Raw genomic sequence first — 22500 nt, 5'->3', positions numbered from 1 at the left:
GATTCTTGTTGGCTGTTTTTATTTTCCTCTCTTTTCTTCCAGCGTTAGTGTTTATTTTCAGCTATCAGCACCTACGGAAGAGGCAGGAATAAGGATAAAGTAGTAAAGACCTTATCTGATTGGTCAGATTTAGATGCATACAGCATGATTTTTATTTGCATTAAAATGACAGGTTCTGAGTTATGTTGGTTAATATCAAAGGTTTCTTGCATTATTGCTTTTGTATTAAATAGAAGGCAAATGAGATTTATCTCCTTCCCTTTTTTCCGGACCTTAAATGGTCCGATCCGTGACTCATGATCTGTGATGAGATATGTGATCCGTTACACCTCTGCTTTAAAACACCATGAATGACTGAAAACCTTCATGTAAATTCTGATTCTTATTGGCTGTTGTCATTTTTCACATTATTCTCCCAGCAGTAGTGTTTATTTTCAGCTCCAGGTTCAGTTACTGGAGAGGTGGGGATAAAGATACAGTTGTAAAGACCTTGTGTAATTGGTCAGATTTGGATAAACAACATATATATGCAGCACAACATTTTTATATATATATATATATATATATATATATATATATATATATATATATATATATATATATATATATATATATATATATATATAAAAGAAAACACTACCTCCATGCCTCATCCTAGGGGGCTATTTCACTTTATTTATGACATTTTGCTGTTGTATAATGTTTTTATTAGTAGCAGTATTATTTATTAAATGCATATTTATATTTGTTTTAATAAAAACAAGTTTAGGGTCGTCAACCTGTCGTGTTTTGCAGACGTCTGCATCCCCATATGGGGCATAAGAACAGGTCGTGTGTTTAGTTTTTTGCCCACACTTTGTTATTGTTGTTCATTTATTCATTTGCTGGAAATTAGAACTGAATTTAGAAATAGTTTTGAAACAAACTCTGCGCTTAACAAACTAAATTAAATAAGTTGGCTAATGGATGTCTTTTGTGGAGTGAGTTTCCAACATTGCCTTATCTACCAAAGTAAAGAAGTAAAGAGAAAGTAAAGAGGCCGAATGGAGGAGGCTAGTTCTTTATCCTTGCGCTGCAGATGGTCTGTTTAACTGTTTTGTCCCTAGTAAAGCTTCAGTTTTTCCACTTACAAAGTCCGCCCTATAAATAGCAAATGCGCCATGGCGCGACACAACTAACTCTTAAAGGGAATGCGAGATGAGACTGGTTTAATGCACGTTATGCTCAAAACACACCAATAACTCATTAAGAGAATAAGCTCAACCCTGTTAGACCTTTGCGGCTTGATCGTTAAAATAGAGCTCGAAGTGTTTAAGGTACATCATAAACTTAAGCATCTTTTTGTGCAACATTTGCATGCTTTTGTGTTTGTGTGTGTGTGTGTGTGTGTGTGTGTGTGTGTGTGTGTGTGTGTGTGTGTGTGTGTGTGCGCACAACGTTTGCATACTGCAAGCTGTGGCATCAGTATATATTTATACCATTCCCATCAGGTTTTGTGGTAGAATCCATTCAGATAACCCCACAGCTACGTAAAAATGCAACACGCAAGCTTTAGCCGGTTGTTTTGCATCTGGAAAGATCTGCATATTTAGAAGCTTGGTATAATATCCACAAGTCACTTTCTGTCTTGTTCGCGGTGTGTTGTCCAGCTGTGTCCAGTGATGGGGTCTCCGCGACGATGCTTTCGGTAGCTGTGGTTGTGATGTGACTGGTCCATGTCTGCGTACTCGGGCCTGGTAAGAAGCGCGTTTTGATTGGACGAGGACGTGTCCACACCACTGCTGATGCTGTAGACTTCCATCACGGAGCGCAGGGACCTGGATTGAACTGCAGGAGAGAGTAAAACAGACCTTGTATTCAGTCGCTCCATTTCAGTGACTCACTGCTAAATATTCAATGTGTTCAGTCTGCTGGAGTTTCTCAGAAGCGGCCGTGCAGAAGCACTGTCAGCAGGCAATTCTTTCATTTGTATGTGCATAGTATTAAATGCTCACAGTAGAACAGGTCCATCACAAGCTTAAAAAACATCACAACCTCAAAAGAACAGCATGTACTAGAGCTGCACCATATTGGAAAAACCTCTTAGTTTGTCTGCAATATACAGTTGAAGTCAGAATTATTAACCCCCCGGATTAGAATTTTTTTCCTAAATTCTGTTTAACGGAGAGAAGATTTTTTTTCAGCACATTTCTAAGCATTATAGTTTTAATAACTAATTTCTAATAACTGGTTTATTTTATCTTTGACATGATAATAGTATATAATATTTGACTAGATATTTTTCATGACACTTCTAGACAGCTTAAAGTGACATTTAAAGGCTTAACTAGGTTAATTAGGTTAACTAGGCAGGTTAGGGTAATTAGGCAAGTATTATGATGGTTTGTTCTGTAGACTATCGAAAAATTATATAGCTTAAAGGGGCTAATAATTTTACCTTAACCTTAAAATGGTGTTTAAAAAATTAAAAACCGCTTCTATTCTAGCCGAAATAAAAACAAATAAGACTTTCTCCAGTAGAAAAAATATTATCATACATACTATGCAAATTTCATTGCTCTTTTAAACATAATTTGGGAAATATAAAAAAATAAATAAATAATAGGGGGGCGAATAATTCTGACTTTAACTTCAACTGTCTTAAAAAGCCCATATTGTGCATTATAAAAGGTCATATTTTGGTTTTAGGGGTCTCCAGCAACAGGCTGACATGCAAAAAACATTTTGTCTTGTACTTTGACTCATTGTCTTGTAATATGCATTTATTTCATCTAATTATCCTAACGACACACATATGATTCGTTCAGCGATTAATTTGTTCCCAAACCCCTCCTTAGCGTGAGGCTATACTGCCCTCATTGGTCCGATGACCCAGTCTGCTGTGATTGGTTGACTGCAGAAATGGCCACCATGGCTTATAAACAATATTGAAGTATTTAGAGTGCAGAGTGTATGTGTGAGCCCAATGCAGGACTGCATTAAAGCAATGTAGTTTAACACCAGCATATTGCTCTATTCGTAATTATAAGTAAAAGTAATGAGACACGTTCAGTATTAATCCACACAGTGGCAAACTATTTTGAAACTTGACTTCCGCACATGTGTAGGAACAGTTGATGGTGGCCATAACAACTACAAACGGCAGAGCATCGCAAGCTCTCAAACACGTTTAAATCTGTAAACAAAGCGACATCCGTCGCGTTTTCAACGTCATTTTAGACGCAATATAAGAATATAAAGTGTTCACCGGTACAAGCGGCTACAAGTAACAAAACACAATTTAATTCAGAATTTGCAAGCTAGAGAAAACAAGGAGGGAGTCATTTTAATCACACTTAAGTTACTTTCACTTATGAAATGGTGGAAGAACCTGATCCATGAACTGCGTACTGTAAAGTTCCTGTCAAGCTTTGACAAAGTCACATACATCACTAGTCTTTTCTGATCCTTCCTTTAACAAACGTCAACGCCCTTTTGTAGATTGCTGAAGCACTATATATGTATACAGTTGAAGTCAGAATTATTAGCCCTCCTGAATTATTAGCGCCCCTGTCTATTTTTTTTCCCAATTTCTGTTCTGTTCTGGGAAGATAGTTTCAGCACATTTCTAAGCTTAACAGTTTTAAAAACCTATTTCTAATAACTGATTTATTTTATCTTTGCCATGATGACAGTAAATAATATTTTACTTGATATTTTTTCAAGACACTTCTATACAGCTTAAAGTGACATTAAAAGACTTAACTAGGTTAATAAGGTGAACTAGGTAGGTTAGGGTAATTAGGCAAGTTATTGTATAACAATGGTTTGTTCTGTAGATTATCGAAAAAAAATTGCTTAAAGGGGCTGATAATTTTGTCCCAAAATTTTTTTTTTTTTAATTAATAACTGCTTTTATTCTAGCCGAACAAAACAAATAAGACTTTCTCCAGAACAAAAAATATTATCAGACATACTGTGAAAATTTCATTGCTCTGTTAAAAATCATTTGGGAAATATTTATAAAATAAAATAAAAATCAAAAAGGGGCTAATAATTCTGACTTCAACTGTATATATATATATATATATATATATATATATATATATATATATATATATATATATATATATATATATATATATATATATATATATATATATACAGTTGAAGTCAAAATTATTCACTCTGCTGTGTTTCTTTTTTTTTTTTCTTTTTTAAATATTTCCCAAATGATGTTTAACAGAGCAAGGAATTATTCACAGTATCCATGATAATATTTTTTTCTTCTGGAGAAAGTCTTATTTGTGTTATTTCTGCTAGAATAAAAGCAGCTTTCTTTTTATTTTTAAACCATTTTAAAGAAGGCCTGTCACAATAATCAATATATCAACTTATTGTACAACATTTGTACATGACTTCAATCATTTTTGGTGTTGCAATATATATTTGCAAATATACAAATATTGTTAAAACATTTTAAAAGGACATTAACATTTTACCTCACAGATGTCAAAGTTAATTATTGGACATTTAATTTATAGGACATTTAATAAGATCTAAAAAAGGCCCCCAATCTCCTCCTTCCCCTATTCAACTTTCACCCGCGACACCTCTCCCTCCTATGGTAACATGCCGGATCCGTTACCCCGATCGGTTCCGGGACCTCGCAATTTACAAATTAAGCACTGTGTATAGTCAAGAGAGAGAGAGAGACTGTGAGACCCTAAGTTCAACGCTAAGGATATTTTTTACTGGCCCAATAGGACCAGCGGTTCAGATTTTTACTGGCTCTGCCAAAACTTTCACAGGATATATATATATATATATATATATATATATATATATATATATATATATATATATATATATATATATATATATATATATATATATATATATATATATATATATAGCTATTTCTTAGCCAAATATTTTAAATAATATGTCAAAAATAATGTCTTTGAATCTACAATTTAATATTTTAAAAATGTTAAAATATTTCATTGCAAAACAAAAGGTGGCTGACTTAAAAGTGACGGCAAACTATGCAAAACATCACTTCATTTCTTTCATGGTGTTGTACCCATGTATATGTCTGTTTCCACAATGTTATAAACAGATGTTTTTTTTTAGCCTTATAATTTGATGTGGCTGTCATGTGGTCGTTTCTTCACTGTACTGGTTTTTACCAGGTTATGGAAAAAAATAACATTCTCACTTAAACACATACGTAATAAATCCATTAAACCCATATAATTATTAATCTATAATAATTTTTTTTCCAAGTCTAAAAAGGTCATGTAGAGATATTTTGTTTTATGGGCATCTTCTGCTGTAGTGGCCATGTTTTGTTGAGGGCAAGCAGAAGCTGTCAGAGATTAAAGCCAGCCGACTGTGAGAAAGGTCAAACAAGAGCTGAGAAGAGAAGTTGCATGAAAGATGAATGCAGGTGTTCTGTATGCCTGTGATTGTGAGTCTGACTGCTGCGACCCTCTGCTGTCACTGCTGTATAAATACAGGAGAGTCAACCATAAAACGGTCTGTTCACTTCAGCGTGGCAGACTCCCTAAAGACTGACCCGCTCAACAAAACCTGCTTATAAATCAGGGGACGTCAAGCCTGAAGAGTCTGTACTTTACAGTTTGTTTGAATGAAAAGCAGCAGTTTATATGTTCGTGCTGATGTCTCGGGGCAGTTAATGTGCTTCAGGTTTAGAAGGGGTCCTTGTTTGGAGGTGTTTTTTGTTGATTAAATGCATCAACATAAAGGGAAAAAAGCGAGTGGCTATCTTTATGAGCAAATAATTGAGTCACTCGTTCAACCGATTCGTTTAAATGTGTGATTCCCTCAAGAATGAAAAAGTAGCCGTTTTTGTGAACGAATAATTGAGCCATTCATTCAACTGATTCACTCAATTGCAGATTCTTTCAAGAATGAATCAAATAGCTGTATTTATGAGCAAATCATTGAGTCACTCATTCAACTGATTCATTCAAATGTGTGATCCTCTCTAGAATGAAGAAAGTAGCAGTTTTGTGAATGAATCTTTGAGCTGTTCATTTAACTGAGTCATTCAATTGCTGATTCTTTCAAGAATGAAGTGAATAGCTATATTTATGAGTGAATAATTGAGTCACTTATTCAAATGATTTATTCAAATGTGTGATTCCCTTAAGAATGAAGAAAGCAGTTTTGTGATTAAATCATTGAACCGTTCTTTCAACTCACTCATTCAAATACTGATTCTTTCAAGAATGAAGCGAATAGATATGTTTAATGATTCGCTTATAAGTCACACATTCAGCTGATTCGTTTAAATGTGTGATTCCCTCAAGAACGAAGAAAGTAGCAGTTTTGTGAATGAATTGTTGAGCTGTTCATTCAACGGACTCATTCATTTGCCGGTTCTTTTAAAAATGAAAAGAATAGCTATATTTATGAGCGAATCATTGACTATTTTATTCAACTGGTTCGTTCAAATGTGTGATTCCCTCCTGAATAAGGAAAGTATAGCCGTTTTGTGAATGAATCATTGAGCTGTTCATTCAACTGATATGTTAAATTGCTGATTATTTCGAGACCGAGGCGAATAGCTATATTAATGTGTGAATCATTGAGTCACATATTCAACTAATTCATTTAAATGACTGATTCCGTTAAGAATGAAACAAGTAGCTATCTTTATGAGTGAATCATTGAACCATTCATTCAACTAATTTATTCAAATAGCTGATTCTCTCAAGAATGTAGCAATTAACTATCGTTATAAGCTAATTAAGTAATCAAGAATTAAACAAGGACATATCTTAGAGTGAATCGTTGGGCTATTCATTCAACTGATTCATTCAAAAGGCAGATTCCTTCAATAATGAATCAAGTAGCTGTCTTTTTTGAGTGAATCAAGTAAACTTTGAGCTAATCAATAATGTAGCAAGTAGCTATTTTCGTGATTGAATCATCGAGCTGTTCATTCAACCAATTCATTAAAAAGGCTGATTCCTTCAACAATGAATCAAGTGTAGCTATCTTTATGAGTGAATCATTGTGCCATTCATTTAATTGATCCATTAAAACTACTGATTCCTTCACAAAATTTAACAAGTAGCTACCTTTATTAACAAATCTTTAAGTCACTTGTTCAGTTGATCCATTAAAAAGTCTAATTGCTTGATGAATAAAGCAATTAGATTTTTTTGTGAGTAAATCATTAAACCATTCATTCAACTCATTTATTCAAATGGCTGATTCTCTCAATAATAAAGCAATTAACTATCGTTATAAGCTGATTAAGTAATCAAGAACTAAGCAAGGATATATCTTAGAGTGAATCATTGAGCTATTCATTCAACTGATTCATTGAAAAGGCAGATTCATTCAAGAATGAATCAAGTGTAGCTATATTTCTGAGCGAATCATTGAGCGATTCATTCAATTGATCCATTCAAAAGACTAATTCCTTCACAAATGAAGCAAATAGCTATCTTTATAAGCGAATCATTGAGCCATTCATTCAACTAATGCATTCAAAAACCAAATTCCTTCAAGAATGAAGCAAGTAGCTGGCTTTTAGCTAATCTTTGAGCTAATCAATAATGTAGCAAGTAGCTATCTTCATGATCAAATCATTGAGCCATTCATTCAACCGATTCAGTCAAATGGTTGTTTTTCTCAAGAATGAAGCACGCAGCTATATTTATGAGTGAATCATTAGTAGATTAATTCAACTGATTCTTTCAAATGGCTGATTCTTTCCAGAATGAAGCAATTAACTATCTTTATAAGCTAATTAAGCAATTAAGAATTAAGCAAGGACAAATCTTAGAGTGAATCATTGAGCTATTCATTCAACTAATTCATTGAAAAGGCAGATTCATTCAAGAATGAATCAAGTGTAGCTATATTTATGAGCGAATCATTGAGCCATTACTTCAATTGATCCATTCAGAACACTACTTCCTTCACAAATGAAGCAAATAGCTATCTTTATAAGCGAATCATTGAGCCATTCATTCAACGGATTCATTCAAAAGGCAGATTCCTTCAAGAATGAAGCAAGTAGCTGCTTTTTAGCTAATCAATAACTTTAATCTAATCAATAATGTGGCAAGTAGCTATCTTCATGATCAAATCATTGAGCCATTCATTCAATCAATTTATTCAAATGGTTGATTTTCTCAAGAATGAGGCAAGCAGCTATATTTATGAGTAAATTATTAAGAGATTCATTCAACTGATTCATTTAAATGGCTGATTCCTTGAAGAATGAAGCAAGTAGCTATCTTTATGAATGAATCATTGAATCACTGACTCACCAAGTTCGTTCAAAGGCACTGATTATTAGTATAGAAATGATCTTGTGGTGCTTTGTTTGTAACAAATTTGCAAAACAGCACAAATAATACAGGGCATGAAATGAAATGATCTTCAGTTTGATGCTGATGTGGATTTTGGCTAACCTTTGGCAGTGCTGATGTCCCCGGGGTCTGCGGCCCTCCGGTGTGAGATGGGTTGAAGACTCGGGATGAGAATAAGAGAGAAAGAGAGAACCAGCACCTAGAAAAAGAAGGAATATGAAACGAGAGCAAGTAAATAAACAAGTTCTGCTACTGTATATGGGTCAGCCGCTGACCTACATCTTTTAAACAGCCTTGTACCAATCAACACTTTGATTATAATCATCCCGCTCTCATTCTGAAACATGCAGAGAGTAAAAGATGCAGAAAATCAAGGATGTTTTAATGCTTTTTAAAAAAAATCTTTTATTCATGAAGCCTGCATTTGGTAAATTTAGTCAGAAAATCTTGTATTAATATCTAGTATGATAAAATCTGGTATAATATATTGTTAGATAATGCAATTAAAAAGAACTGTTTTCTATATTAAAATGTTTTAAAATGTTAATAAGTCATTCTTACACAGTAAAAAATAATATGATCAATTAGTCATGATGACATGTGTTTTTAGTTCATTGTAACTTATGAAACTAAGTTAATTATGTCCTGACCTAATTGTATAAGTTATGCAAGCTGTTTTAAGTCTGTTTAACTTAACTTAAATTCAATGGACTCATAAGGTTAATTTGATTCAGCTTAAAAATGGCAAAATGAAGGCAACGAGGATTTATTTTTGCACTGATGCTGATTTGATATTAATGAAACATAGTAGATTATTATGTTGAAAACATTTTTAATTAGACGCTTTATTTTTTTATATTTTTATTTGATTCTATTTAGTTTTATTTTGTTATTACAAATGTTTTTATTTTGTGTATATGTATATTATACAATTTATTTTAATATTTATTATTCTATTTTTTAATTTATTGCAAACTTTATTGATAACACTAATTTTCACTTCTGAGAAGTCATTTTAGACAATTTACTTTAATAATTTTTATTTATTTTATTTTATTACAAATGTTTTTAACTTCATTAAAAATCTGAATTGTTACTTTTCAATTTTAATTGTGAAAAAGTTAAAAATATTTTGCATATTAGACAATTTATTTAAATAATCTTTGTTTTATTTTATAAAATTTTATTACAAATATTTTCAACATTATTGATAATCTGAATCATTACTTCTCAGAAGTCATTCTTATATGCTGATTTAATACTCATGAAATATTGTGGATTATTAATGAAGTAAAAAAAATAATTGTGATGTGACTTATACAGTTTACTTTATTATTTTTTATTTTATTTATTTTATTTTATTTATTTTTATAATTTTCTTTTCTTTATATTTTCATTTCATTTCTTTTCATTTCTTTTCATTTCTTTTTTTTATTTTATTTTATTTTATTTTATTTTATCTTATTTTAATTTATTACAAATGTTTTTAACTTTATTAATAATCCAAATTGTTACTTTACATTTTGGATTGTGAAAAAGTTTAAAACATTTTGTATATTAGAATTGATTTAAATAATCTTTAATTTATTATTTTATTGTATTCTATTTCAAATGTTTTCAACATTATTAATAATCTGAATCATTAATTCTTAGAAGTCAAGTACTTTTATGCTGATTTGACACCTAAGAAACATTCGGCATTGTTAATAGAGCTGAAATCATTTGTGATGCATTTTAGACAATATACTTTTTAATAATTTTAAGTTTGATTGTTTTATTACAAATGTTTTTAACTTTATTAATAATCCAAATTGTTAGTCTTATTTTGAATTATTTAAAAGTTGAAAACAACTGTGATGAATAATATACAATTTATTTAAATAAAAAAATAAATAATAGTAAAATAAATAAATTATATATTTTAAAATAAATAAAAGACAATATATTTTAATCATTTGTATTTATTTTATTACAAATGTTTTTTTAAACTTTATTAATACTCTGAATTGTTATTTCTCAGAGGTCATTTTTATATGCTGATTTGACACTTAAGAAACATTTCTGATTATTTAGATGAAAACATTTGTAATGTATATTAGATAATTTATTTTTAAATAATTTGTGTTTATTTTATAATATTATTTTATTACAAATGTTTTTAACTTTATTATTAATCTGAATTGTTACTTCTCATTTTGGATTATCAAAAAAGTTAAAAATATTTGTAATGTATATTAGACAATTTATTTAAATAATTTTTATTTTATTTTATTTTTATTACTAATGTTTTCAACTTTATTAATAATCCCATTTATTGCTTCTCAGAGGTCATTCTTATATGCTGATTTGACACTCAAGAATCATTCCACATTATTAATAATCCAAATTAATACTTCTTCTGCAGAAACATTCCGGATTATTAATAAAGTTGAAAACATTTGTGATCTATATTACTGTAATATAATGGGACGCTGAGAATGGGATGCAGATCCAAATGCAGGTTTATTCAACATAGTATAGTCAGGCAAGCAACGGACAACACAGCAACAAACAGATGTATACGGGCAATCCAGAGTCGTGGTCAATTAACAGGCAGATGGTCAAAAGGCAGGTTGCCGACAGGAATAAACAATAAAACAAAGCTAAGATTAAGCATGGCAAGACAAAGTAAAGGAAACGTGTTACAATATTCACAGTACAGTTTAACAAGACTCAGCACTGATGTGTGTGTGTCTGTGTGCTGTTTATAAAGTCCATCTGATCAATTCATGAGCAGCTGCCAGCTGTGAGTGTGTAATCAACCAGATGAGGAACAGGTATGTTTGAGCGGTGCATGACTGGGTATGTAGTTTATGTAATGGCAGATTTGTAGTCAGCCATCCGCAGCCTCTAGGTCGCTGATAATCATAACAATCTCACAATGTATTTTTTGTATTCAAATTCAAATGATTACATTATTTTATTTAATATATATCGAACAAAAATTACATTGCATCATAACCAACAAAACATCTAGTGTGTGTGCAAAACTCAATAACAAAAACAAATATTTAGAATAAAGAGTTGAAAGAAAATAGAAAAGTGTTTACTGTCACATTTAATCAGTGCAATGCATCCTTAAAAGTTAAATAAAAAGTATTTTAAAAGTATTATTTCCTAAACGGTATGTATGTTGATTAGCGAATTACGATTTTGTGTAATTAAATATTCCATCATTTTTCATCTTTCTGTCCTCCCTTCACTTTTCCAAGTCAACTTCTTTACTCTTATGCTGCGTCTTTCCCCTTCAGCACTTTCCTCTCTAGAATGTGTTTCTGAGATAAGCAGATGCTGTAAATCATGATGCCTGCTCTTTACACACGTCAGCAGTACTGCAATATCCACACACTCCTCTTCATTTATCTTTATGGCATCTTGTGTTCATTTTAATTTAAAAATGCACTTGGTGCTTCCCGAGTCACTTTTACAAATGAATCGTTCATCTGCTTAAGGGAGAGATTGATGCTCAGATTTATTAATAAAGAGAAATATAATCGTATCGAACAGACACTGAATAAATAAAATAAAATAAAAATCATGGACATCAGTGAGCAGAAAATATTCTGTAGAACTAACCGACTGACTGAGCAAACACTGACTGTGCCTGTGAAGTGTTTTTATTTATTTTTATGAAAATAGTTCTAATTAGTAACACACTGAATTTAATTCAAACTTTACAAACTTTAATTTAATTAACCTTTACAATTATTAATTAATGCTGTAAAATATTTGTTGTTGCATTGTTTGCCAATTATCTCATATTAACAAATAAACAATATAATACAATTACACGTGTGCGTGTATATATAAACAACAGTTCTGTCTGGTTCTCGAATCTGATTGACCGATAGCCGTGCAATATTCTGCAATATCAGCACTTGTATAGCCCCCTTATCCTTCTGTATTACTCCATCCACATAGAATGACAGCAGATCAATAAACTTATTACAGTTTGAAAAATATTGCAGCTGTTGGACAACATAATGAACTTTTGTTTTTTGTTTTTTTGAGGAGAGAATGTGGTTCTAATAATTTATCTCCAAAATAAATAAAGAAACCCAGCAGCTCAAGGCATCGACGGAGCTGAATCGAGCGCTCTTGCACAAAAATACTGTACATGCATCTAAACACGCATAACAACTGAGACAATGGAAAATCGGTTGTTCCTTGCGCCACCTGCTGGCTATTGCGTAACGCACAGAAATGTTTTTTTTTTAATGAAGAGGCGGCCTTTGCAGCCACAGTACTGCATGTGACTGCACCTGACAAATTGCAGTATTGCGAATGAAGAATATGCGCGTTCTAAGTAGTTGTACAGCCATATCACACTGCTACTTGTGTGATGTTGCGCATATGAATAAAAGTATGAAATAGGGATGTAACAATATTGTAAGTACCATCGTACCACAATAGCAATTTATTTCAATATTACCGTGGTCGCATGACTCTATAGGTTAAAACTATAGGTTTCTGAGAAACATTTTCTCAGGCGAATTGGAGCGAATGAGAGGTAGCGGGAATTACAATTTCCATCAGCCCAGGCGTGGCCATCATCCTTTGCAGTCTGTTGCCTCTACAGATCCAGTTAAGCGGAAATGGAGGGTGCTGCTAGAAGCGGGGAAGGAAAAGTGAAAGATGTGTGAAAGTATTTTGGTTTCTCTCTAAAAAGATACAAGAAAGGAGAAAAGGTGACAAAGAAAAAAGGGTATGCAGGCACTGCCAGACTGTGGTGAAATACAGTACAAGTCGGGGAATACGACAGTCAAGGGGACAGCAGAACACAGCACACTGCTCAGATTGATGCAGACATTGGACTCTATTTTGACTGTCCATGCGCAAAGTGCAAAGCGCAGGGCGCAAACACTTTCAGGGTGTGTTAGAATCCACTTTTGCTAATATAAGGACGGAAAAATCTGCTTTGCACCGTGGCGCATGATCTAAAAGGGTTGAGCTTATTTTCTTAATCAGTTATAGGTGTGTTTTGAGAATAAACTAATCAGAGTCTCATCTCCCATTCCCTTTAAGAGCCAGTTGCGTAGCGCCATAAGCGCATTTGCTATTTACATGACGACTTTGTAAGTAGAAAAACTGAGCATTTCACTAGCAAGACAACAGTTAAACAGAGCATCTACAGAAAGAGAATGAGAGATAGGGCATCTCATAATCTACTTTCACTTTTGGTCTCGTGGATAGGGAAACCTTGTACGCACATACATCCATTAGCCTATGAATAATTAATTTTGTTTGTTAAGCGCAAAGATTTGTTTCAAAACTATTTCTAAATTCAGTTCTATAACGAATAAATGAACAATAATAAAGAAGTGTGTTCAACAGCTGAGTTATATCAAAACACACATGCTGTGCCCCATATGGTCTAAAACCTGACAGGTGGGCAAATCTGAGCTTGCTTTTATTAAAACAAATATAAATATGGATATAATAAATAATTCTGCTAATAATAATAACATTATACAAAAGCAAATCGTTATGAATGAATTGAAAAAGCGTCCCGAGATGAAGAAGGCATGGAGGCAGTGGTTTTTAAATTTATGTAGGCTAGAAAATAATATGTTTTGTAATATTTTAATCCTTTATATGTATATCCTATATATATACTTATTATATACTATATATATCCTTAATATTTTAATTCTTTTTCATATGTAAAGATATTTGCTTATTGCTCTACATCTTGTGTGTATTAAGCAGTGTGTAAGCGAGGCGCACAACTAACGCGCTCTGTGCTGGACTTTAGACTGGCTATGTTGTGGTCTATTGACAAATCTCTTATAGTTTCTCAAAATAGCAACGTGCCAGCAATGCGCCTCAGAGCGCCTTCCTTTTTAGACTAGAACGCCTATGGGCGCACAAATGAACGCAAATGCATTTGCTATTTTAACAGCGTGGCAGAAACGTCAAAACGACTCTTGCACCGAGCTGAAACTAGCAAACAACAATTGCGTCGCGGCTTGCGTCATATTGCGCCGGGTGTATGATAGGGCCCATAGACTTGTACCGCAAAGAGACCTCAATCTCACTCATGGCTTGTCCTCGAGTGTTAGAAAGACAATGCACAACGTTACCCACTGCTGTCAACCTTGGCCAAGTCATATCTCTATGTCCCAGAAACCTCAGTCCCAAATTAGAACATTTTTTTCTTTTGCAGGGGACATTGTAAATTCCCAGAGATCCCAGCTTTTACCAGATTATCATCATATGCTAATTTTCCTTAAAAAATCTCTCTCTGTCTGAATAAGTGAGTGTGTCAGTGAATGAAGTTGGTGTTCTCAAATACAACAATACTAATCAACAATACTAAATTGAAACTTTATTGTTTTTACATGGTTTACTGATTTGAAAAATTGAAGTTCCTGTTTCAAAGTTTACAGATAGATGGCTAATTTGTATGCCATTGATATGTTCAGTGCTCAGCTAAACTATTTAATAAACACTTCTGGCACTTTTTTGAGTCTTTTCATTGGTTTTGTTTTTCCCATAAATGATTCAATAATTACTGTATTGTTCCATTCATACCAAGGTATTACCTAACTGTGAAATTCTAATACCGTTACATCCCTAGTATGAAATGAGTTCGGGTTGTGACAATAAGGAAATTTCCCCACCGGTTAATCGACATGTGTCAACACCGGTAATACCGGTATCACCGTGGGGGTGGGGTTTCCTTTTTTCTTTTGCTTTTAAATAGCTTATAAATGCACACATATTATACTTTCACTTTCAGTTTTGCGGGAATTGCCTACACACTACACAGCATGCACTGGCAAGATGACAAGTGCTGAACTCCACGGGACCATTTTTATTTGTTTTGTTATTTGCGTGTTTTTTCTTTTTAAGATACCTTTTATTTGCAAAATCTCTCAAGTTAATATCTGGCAACATAATCTCCCTCATAAATATTGGAGTTCAATAATGTGGTGCGCAGTATTGACCAGCATTGCCCTGTAAGTTTACACTGCATAGACTATAGACCTTCTGGTGTGTTATGAATTGCATGTTTTAAATGACAGCGAGGCATGCTACATTTAGTTTTTATTGTAAAATATACATTATAACCTAGTACAAAGTAAAATAAAAGTTTTTGAATGGTTTGCCTATTGGCAGCGTATAAAACCGTTAAGCTTAAATAGGCTGAGCATATTTTTTTATTAATATTAAAACACATTAATACAAACTAGCCACCCTTTAGTTTTTTTTTTCATTTCTGTATATTTTTTATCAAACTAAAAATGCAATTAATTGTTTATTTTGGTTTTAATTGTATTAGAATTAATATAATTATTAGACGACACAACTTCTACATAACATTGGCTCTAATTGCGTTTATCCAGATATCTCACAGATAGACTTTTTGGCTCAAAGATATTTATGCCTGTTAATTTCAGTGCTGTGTTTTGACAGATTTCGCAACGGCTTCAGCTAATCTACCTGTCAGCTGGTACCAGCCTCAGTTTCGCGATTTGACTTGTGTGGCGTCTGTATCAATGTCTGCATGACAGCGAGAGAGAGATGAGATCAGAGCTCAGATTCGATGTGTGGCCGCACATCACAGTTACTTTTCTGCAATTTTTTTATATTCACTCGACTAAATTAACTTTTCATTTGATTAAGAGCCAAAATATTGCCAGAGAGATGAAGCAACTTTCTTTTTTTTTAATAGAGCGGCTTCAGTGATAAAATATGCACACAAACACACACACAGGATACACTCTTGTCGGCCTATTCATTATTGATTTTTTAACATTAAACGCATAATAATCAATTAAAATAGAACAGCTGAACTTAGGAAAAAGTGATCACTGCTGTTGCAGCGTTGGTTGCTTTCTTTCTCTGCAGCTGGCTTATTAATGGCACGGCATTGCTAAATCACTCGTTTTAATAAAAAATAAGATTATTAATAAAATAAAATAATCTCTCATTTTTAAAATGAGAGTATTTTCTTTCTGTAAATTCGACTCCTCTTGTTCTCCTCATGTGATAAATGAAATTTACATTTACATTTACATTTAGTCATTTAGCTGACGCTTTTATCCAAAGCGACTTACAAATGAGGACAAGGAAGCAATTTACACAACTATAAGAGCAACAATGAATAAGTGCTATAGGCAAGTGTCAGGTCTGTACAGTCTAAGAAGGAAAGTATCAGTAATATTTTAATAATTTAGTAATTTTTTTGTAAAATTTTAGTACTTTTTTATTTATTTATTTATTTTTTTTTGAGAACAGTTAGTGTGATATCCAGAGAGGCAATTGCAGATTAGGAAGTGAAGTGGAGACTAAAGAGTTGAGTTTTTAGTCGTTTCTTGAAAACAGCAAGTGACTCTGCCGTTCTGATGCAGTTAGGGAGTTCATTCCACCAACTGGGCAGATTGAACGTGAGCGTTCGCGAAAGTGATTTCTTCCCTCTTTGGGATGGAACCATGAGGCGACGTTCATTCACAGAACGCAAGTTTCTGGAGGGCACATAGATCTGCAGAAGTGAGAGCAGATAAGAAGGAGCAAAGCCAGAAATCGCTTTGTAAGCAAACATCAGAGCTTTGAATTTGATGCGAGCAGCAACTGGCAGCCAGTGCAAACGGATGAGCAGCGGAGTGACATGTGCTCTTTTAGATTCATTGAAGACCACTCTTGCTGCTGCGATCTGGAGCAGCTGAAGAGGCTTGATAGTGTTAGCTGGGAGCCCGGCTAACTCTATCAAGACGCATTGTAGCTATGTTCAGATTTTAATTATAATGCATGCTCTTGTCTTGAGTAAATTGTTTAGAATTATATTTTCAATTTGATTAAAGTAAATATTTAATAAAAAAAAAAATACTTAAAAAAAATGTCGGGAAGGTGTCATGGCGGAAAAGCGATGTCACTAGTGTTTGGTCTTAAAACCGGTAACACCGTCAATACCGTCAACACCATCTATTGTGGCAAGCCTAAAATGAGTAAAAGTTTTGAGTTCCACACAATTGATTTGTGTTGGGACTATACATTAATGAATTAAGTTAACATTATAGATTTTACAAAATAAAGTGGATTAAACAAAAAACAATTAAGTTGTCCATAAAAAACTCAAGATTCATGTTGTTTCAGCTCATATAAGTAGTTTGAACAAGCAGCAAACCTTATTTTTTTAGTGTGTTATAAATTAATATAAAGATGCAAAAGAAATGATTTCATGTTTCTTAAATAATATTGCAAACAATATCTACAAAATAAAATCTAATGTTCTAATTTGTATCTGCAATGTTACAAAACTGGACACTTATTCCAGTTTAGTCAATTCATTTAGTGTCACTAAATTAGAAATATTACTAAAGCAGGTGATGTCCAGTTATTTTATGCATGTATCATTAAATTTGTAAGAAAAATAATAATAATTGTGAACTCAAAAGCCATCTCTGACTTGAGATGGCAGATTCTGGTGTCTGAGCATCATTTCTGACAGTCCTCTCCATCAGTCAATGATGTAATCAGCCGTAATAAAGAAGAAGAGCAGCTTAATTAATTAGCGCTGACGACACTCCAGAAATCTGTCTCTCAGCTCTTTTCCATGTCACTGAGCATTAACTTTCTCCTCTTTTCTTTTCTACCTGTCCACTTTGAAGCTTCACTCTGATTGTGCTTTACGTATAAAAACGCCTGAAGCGGATTTCTTCAAAGCTTCCGGCTCACTTTCTTACTTCTTTCATTTCCGTGTGAACACTTAATTAGATTAAATAATAACTCTAGTTGATAAATAAATAAATATTTTTTTTGAATGGGACAGCGTGGGATTCAAAATTTACCCTGCTGAAAAATCCAGCTTAAACCAGCCTAGGCTGGATGGCTGGTTTTAGCTGGTCGACCAGGCTGGTTTTAGAGGTGTTTTGGCCACTTCCAGGCTGGTTTCCAGCCATTTCCAGCCTCGTCTTAGCTGGTCAGGCTGGAAAATGACCAGCCAAATCCAGCTAAAACCAGCTTGACCAGCCTGGTTTAAGCTGGATATAGCTGGTTTTGGCTGGACTCCCAGCTTGGCTTGGCTGGTCAAGCTGGTTTTAGCTGGTCATCTCCCAGCCTGACCAGCTAAGACTAGGCTGGAAATGGCTGGAAACCAGCCTGTAAGTGGCCAAAACCCCTCTAAAACCAGCCTGGTTGACCAGCTAAAACCAGCCAACCACTTAGGCTGGTTTAAGCTGGAATTTTTAGCAGGGTAGGGATTCAAAATTTAGTCCCGCGCAGATCTCTATTGGGAAATCACGGAAGAAAGTGAAATTGAACAGCGGATGGGGGAGGAAGGCAGTTGAGGAGAGGGATCGTTAAAATGAGGTGCTGGATCAGATTTCAGAGGTACTGGATTCGGTATATGCGCAAAGTGCAGTGTACGAACGCATTAGGGGCATGTCAGAATACACTTTTGCTAATATAAGGACGAAAAAATCCGCTTTGCGCCGTGGCGCATGGTCTAACAGGGTTGAGCTTATTTTCTGAATGAGTTGTCGATGTGTTTTGAGAATAAACCAAGAGTCAGTTGCGTTGTGCCATAGTGCATTTTCCATTTACATGACGGACATTGTAAGTGGAAAAACTGAGTGCTTCACTAGCAAGAAAACAGTTAAACAGAGCATCTACTTTCACTTTCACTCTCGTGAATAGGGAAACCTTGTAGGCACAGACATCAATTAGCCTATAAACAACTAATTTCGTTTGTTAAGCGCAAAGATTTGTTTCAAAACTATTACAAAATTCAGTTCTTATTTCCAGCAAACAAATAAATGAACAATAATAACGAAGTGTGTTCAAAAGTTACATCCAAATACACATGCTGTGCCCCATATGGTCTAAAACCTGACAGGTGGGCAAATCTAAGCTTGCTTTTACTAAAACAATTATAAATATGAATATAATAAATAATATTGCTAATAATAATAAAATTATACAACAGCAAATTGTTTTGAATGAACTGAAAAAGCCCCCCGAGATGAAGAAGGCATAAAAGTATGGTTTTTGTATTTATTTAGGCTAGAAAATAATATATTTTGTAATATTTTAATCGTTTATATTTATATCCTATATATATCCTTATTATATCCTATATATGTCCTTAATATTTGAATTGATTTTCATATGTAATGATATTTGCGTTGTGCTCTACATCTTGTCTATATTAAGCAGTGTGTAAGCGAGGCACACAGCTAACACACTCTGCGCTGGACTTTAGACTGACTTTGTTCTGGTCTACAGAACAGACTATTATAGTTTCTTAAAATAGCAACGTTTCAGCAATACACCTCAACAAGCCTCCTTTTCTAGATCAGAACGCCTATTGGTGCACATATGAGCGCAAATGCATTTGCTATTTAAGCAGAGTGGCGCAAAATGTCGAAATGACTCTTGCACCAAGCTGAAACTAGCAAACAACAATTGCGTCGTGCCTTGCTCCACATTGCGCTGGGTGTATAATAGGGCCCTGAGTAATGAACTCAAATGTATTTTCTTATTTTTTCCTACTCATTTCGACTGTCATCTTACCAGTATGCAGGTCCCAGTCTGTGCAGGTTTACCGGAGCCGCTCATCAACAGAGCCTGCAGTCGCCTCAGCTGCTCCATCAGAGACCTGACACACACAAACACACACACACACACACACACACACACACACACACACACACACACACACACACACACACACACACACACACACACAGACAGTGAGTTACAGAAGCAGAAATTAAACTTCCATTTAAGCTGAACTTTGGCAATCTGAAGTACACAGGCAGGCGTGCATTAAAATGAATATTCAGCGAGCGAGAGAGTATTTCTCAGCACTGCCACGTTTTGAAAATGTCAAGATGTTTAAAATAAGATTTATTCTTGACTCTATCAAACTAGAAAGTTCAGCAGCTCACATATAATTATATATATATATATATATATATATATATATATATATATATATATATATATATATATATATATATATATATATATATATATATATATATATATATATATATATGATTATATGTGAGCTGCTGAACTTTCTATATATATTTATTTATATATATATAATAACTATATAATAGTAATATATATATATATATATATATATATATATATATATATATATATATATATATATATATATATATATATATATATATATATATATATATATATATATATATATATAGTTGAAGGCGATGTAACAATTTAATTTATTTTTCAAATATTTCCCAAGTGCTGTTTAACAGAGCAAGGAAACTTTTACAGTATTTTGTATTATATATTTAGTTTGGAGAAAGTCTTATTTCTTTTTGGTTTGGCTAGAATGAAAACAGTTTTTTATATTTATAATATATTTTTTACGGTCAAAATCATTGGCCTCGGTGCGGCACAGTGGCTCAGTGATTAGCACTTTTTAGTTTGATAAAAAATATACGGAAATGAGGGTGGCTAGTTTGTATTAATGTGTTTTAATATTAATAAAAATATGCTTGGCCTATTTAAGCTTAATGGTTTTATACGCTGCCAATAGGCAAACCATTCAAAAGGTCGCTTTTTCAAGTCCTGGCTGGGCCAGTTGGCATTTCTATGTAAAGTTTGCATGTTCTCCCCGTGTTGGCGTGGATTTCCGTGGCGTGGGTGCTCCAGTTTCCCAAATAGTCCAAACACATTATAGGTGAATTGAGTAAGCTAAATTTTCCATAATGTGTGTGTGTGATTGAGTGTGTATGGGTCTTTCCTTGTGAGTTGCAACTGGAAGGGCATCCGCTGCGTAAAACATATGTTGGCGGTTTAGACGACAGTGGCGCAGTAGGTAGTTCTGTCACCTCACAGCAAGAAGGTCGCTGGGTTGCTGGTTCGAGCATGGACTCAGTTTGCGTTTCTGTGTGGAGTTTGCATGTTCTCCCTGCGTTTGCATGAGTTTCCTCCGGGCGCTCCTGTTTCCCCCACAGTCCAAAGACATGCGGTACTGGTGAATTGGGTAGGCTAAATTGTCCGTAGTGTATGAGTATGTGTATGTGAATAAGTGTGTGAATGTTTCCCAGAGATGGGTTGCGGCTGGAAGGGCATCCGCTGCGTAAAAAACGTGCTGGATAAGTTGGCGGTTCATTCTGCTGTGGTGACCCCTCATAAATAAGGGACTAAGACAATGGAACTTTTTATTTTTTTTTAATTGGCTATGAAACAAAACATTGTTGTCCAATGACTTGCCTAAATCACCTAGTTAGTTAAGCCTTTAAATGTCACTTTAAGCTGAATATTGTAAAATAACTAGTAAAATAAAATAATAATAATAAAAATAAAAGTAATAATTTCTTAAATTCATAGAAAGATTTATATAACGCTTTTCTGGAAATTCAAATCACTTTACACATTTTTGCGGGGGAATCTCTTCATCCACCACCAGTGTGCAGCATCCACCTGGATGACTCGACATAGAAATGGGTGATAAAATTAGTATCCATATTTACTGACCGAACACCATTGTCAATATCGAAAAAAAAAAAAAATTCGGTATGACGTTTCGGTATGAAACGCTATAGTTTTATTAAAATGTGGCTGCTGAACACAAGCCTTGCCAATAAGAGCTCAGGCTTGCACCACGCACATATGTATGTGGCGCATACGTGACTTGCACATTTTTCGTTCAGAATCCCGTGAACGCATCATGATTCATGTAGGTAGAATCAGCTTCACACTTTGTAACTTTGTGTGGAATATACACATTTCAGTAATAACGGCAGACTAAATACAAACACAGTATCCATCGTAAATGGTCAAGGAATCTATGCACATGTGCTTTTCGATTCAAGTCAGAATAACAATACATGTGAAAATAAGTGCAACAAATTGAGAAACAATTGTAAATAAGAAAAGACGTGGGGTTATCGCCAAAGTGGCTTTTTGGTTTATTTTCCTGTGCATCCCAGCCACTAGCTCCTATGTGAAATTTTTTTTAGCAAAGGGGTGATTTAGTCATTCAACTTCACAATTTGTAATGTGTATGTATTTGAACAACGATGGCTGGTTCCTTTACATGAAAGCTCAGATTTAATTATCATATTTTTTGTTGTTGACAGAGTTTGAGGTTTACTGTATCATTATTATTCACACCTTAAAGTTTTGGTTTTGA

At 33.7% G+C, this 22500-nt stretch overlaps 1 protein-coding gene across 3 annotated transcripts in view; it reads right to left on the bottom strand.

Annotated features, from left to right (window-relative positions):
* Window positions 1-1191: 1191 nt before the first annotated feature.
* Window positions 1192-22500, bottom strand: part of creb3l3b (cAMP responsive element binding protein 3-like 3b) — a 68352-nt gene continuing 47043 nt past the window's right edge. For 2 of the 3 annotated variants that reach the window (XM_087241501.1, XM_087241502.1), the window contains exons 8-10: window positions 19893-19977; window positions 8439-8535; window positions 1192-1827 (exon numbers count right to left, since the gene is read on the bottom strand). In XM_087241501.1, the coding sequence (XP_087097627.1) occupies window positions 1616-1827; window positions 8439-8535; window positions 19893-19977 (394 nt within the window). In that variant the 3' untranslated portion in view covers window positions 1192-1615. Of the gene's footprint in view, window positions 1828-8438; window positions 8536-19485; window positions 19556-19602; window positions 19978-22500 lie in introns of those variants that run through there. The other variant, XR_015479000.1, reaches the window with a different exon arrangement.

Source organism: Danio rerio, chromosome 2, assembly GCF_052040795.2.
Source record: "Danio rerio strain M-AB ecotype USA chromosome 2, GRCz13ab, whole genome shotgun sequence".
Lineage (NCBI taxonomy): Eukaryota > Metazoa > Chordata > Actinopteri > Cypriniformes > Danionidae > Danio > Danio rerio.
The sequence above is the reverse complement of the archived record's forward strand: the minus strand, read 5'-3'. Positions and strand labels throughout refer to the sequence as shown.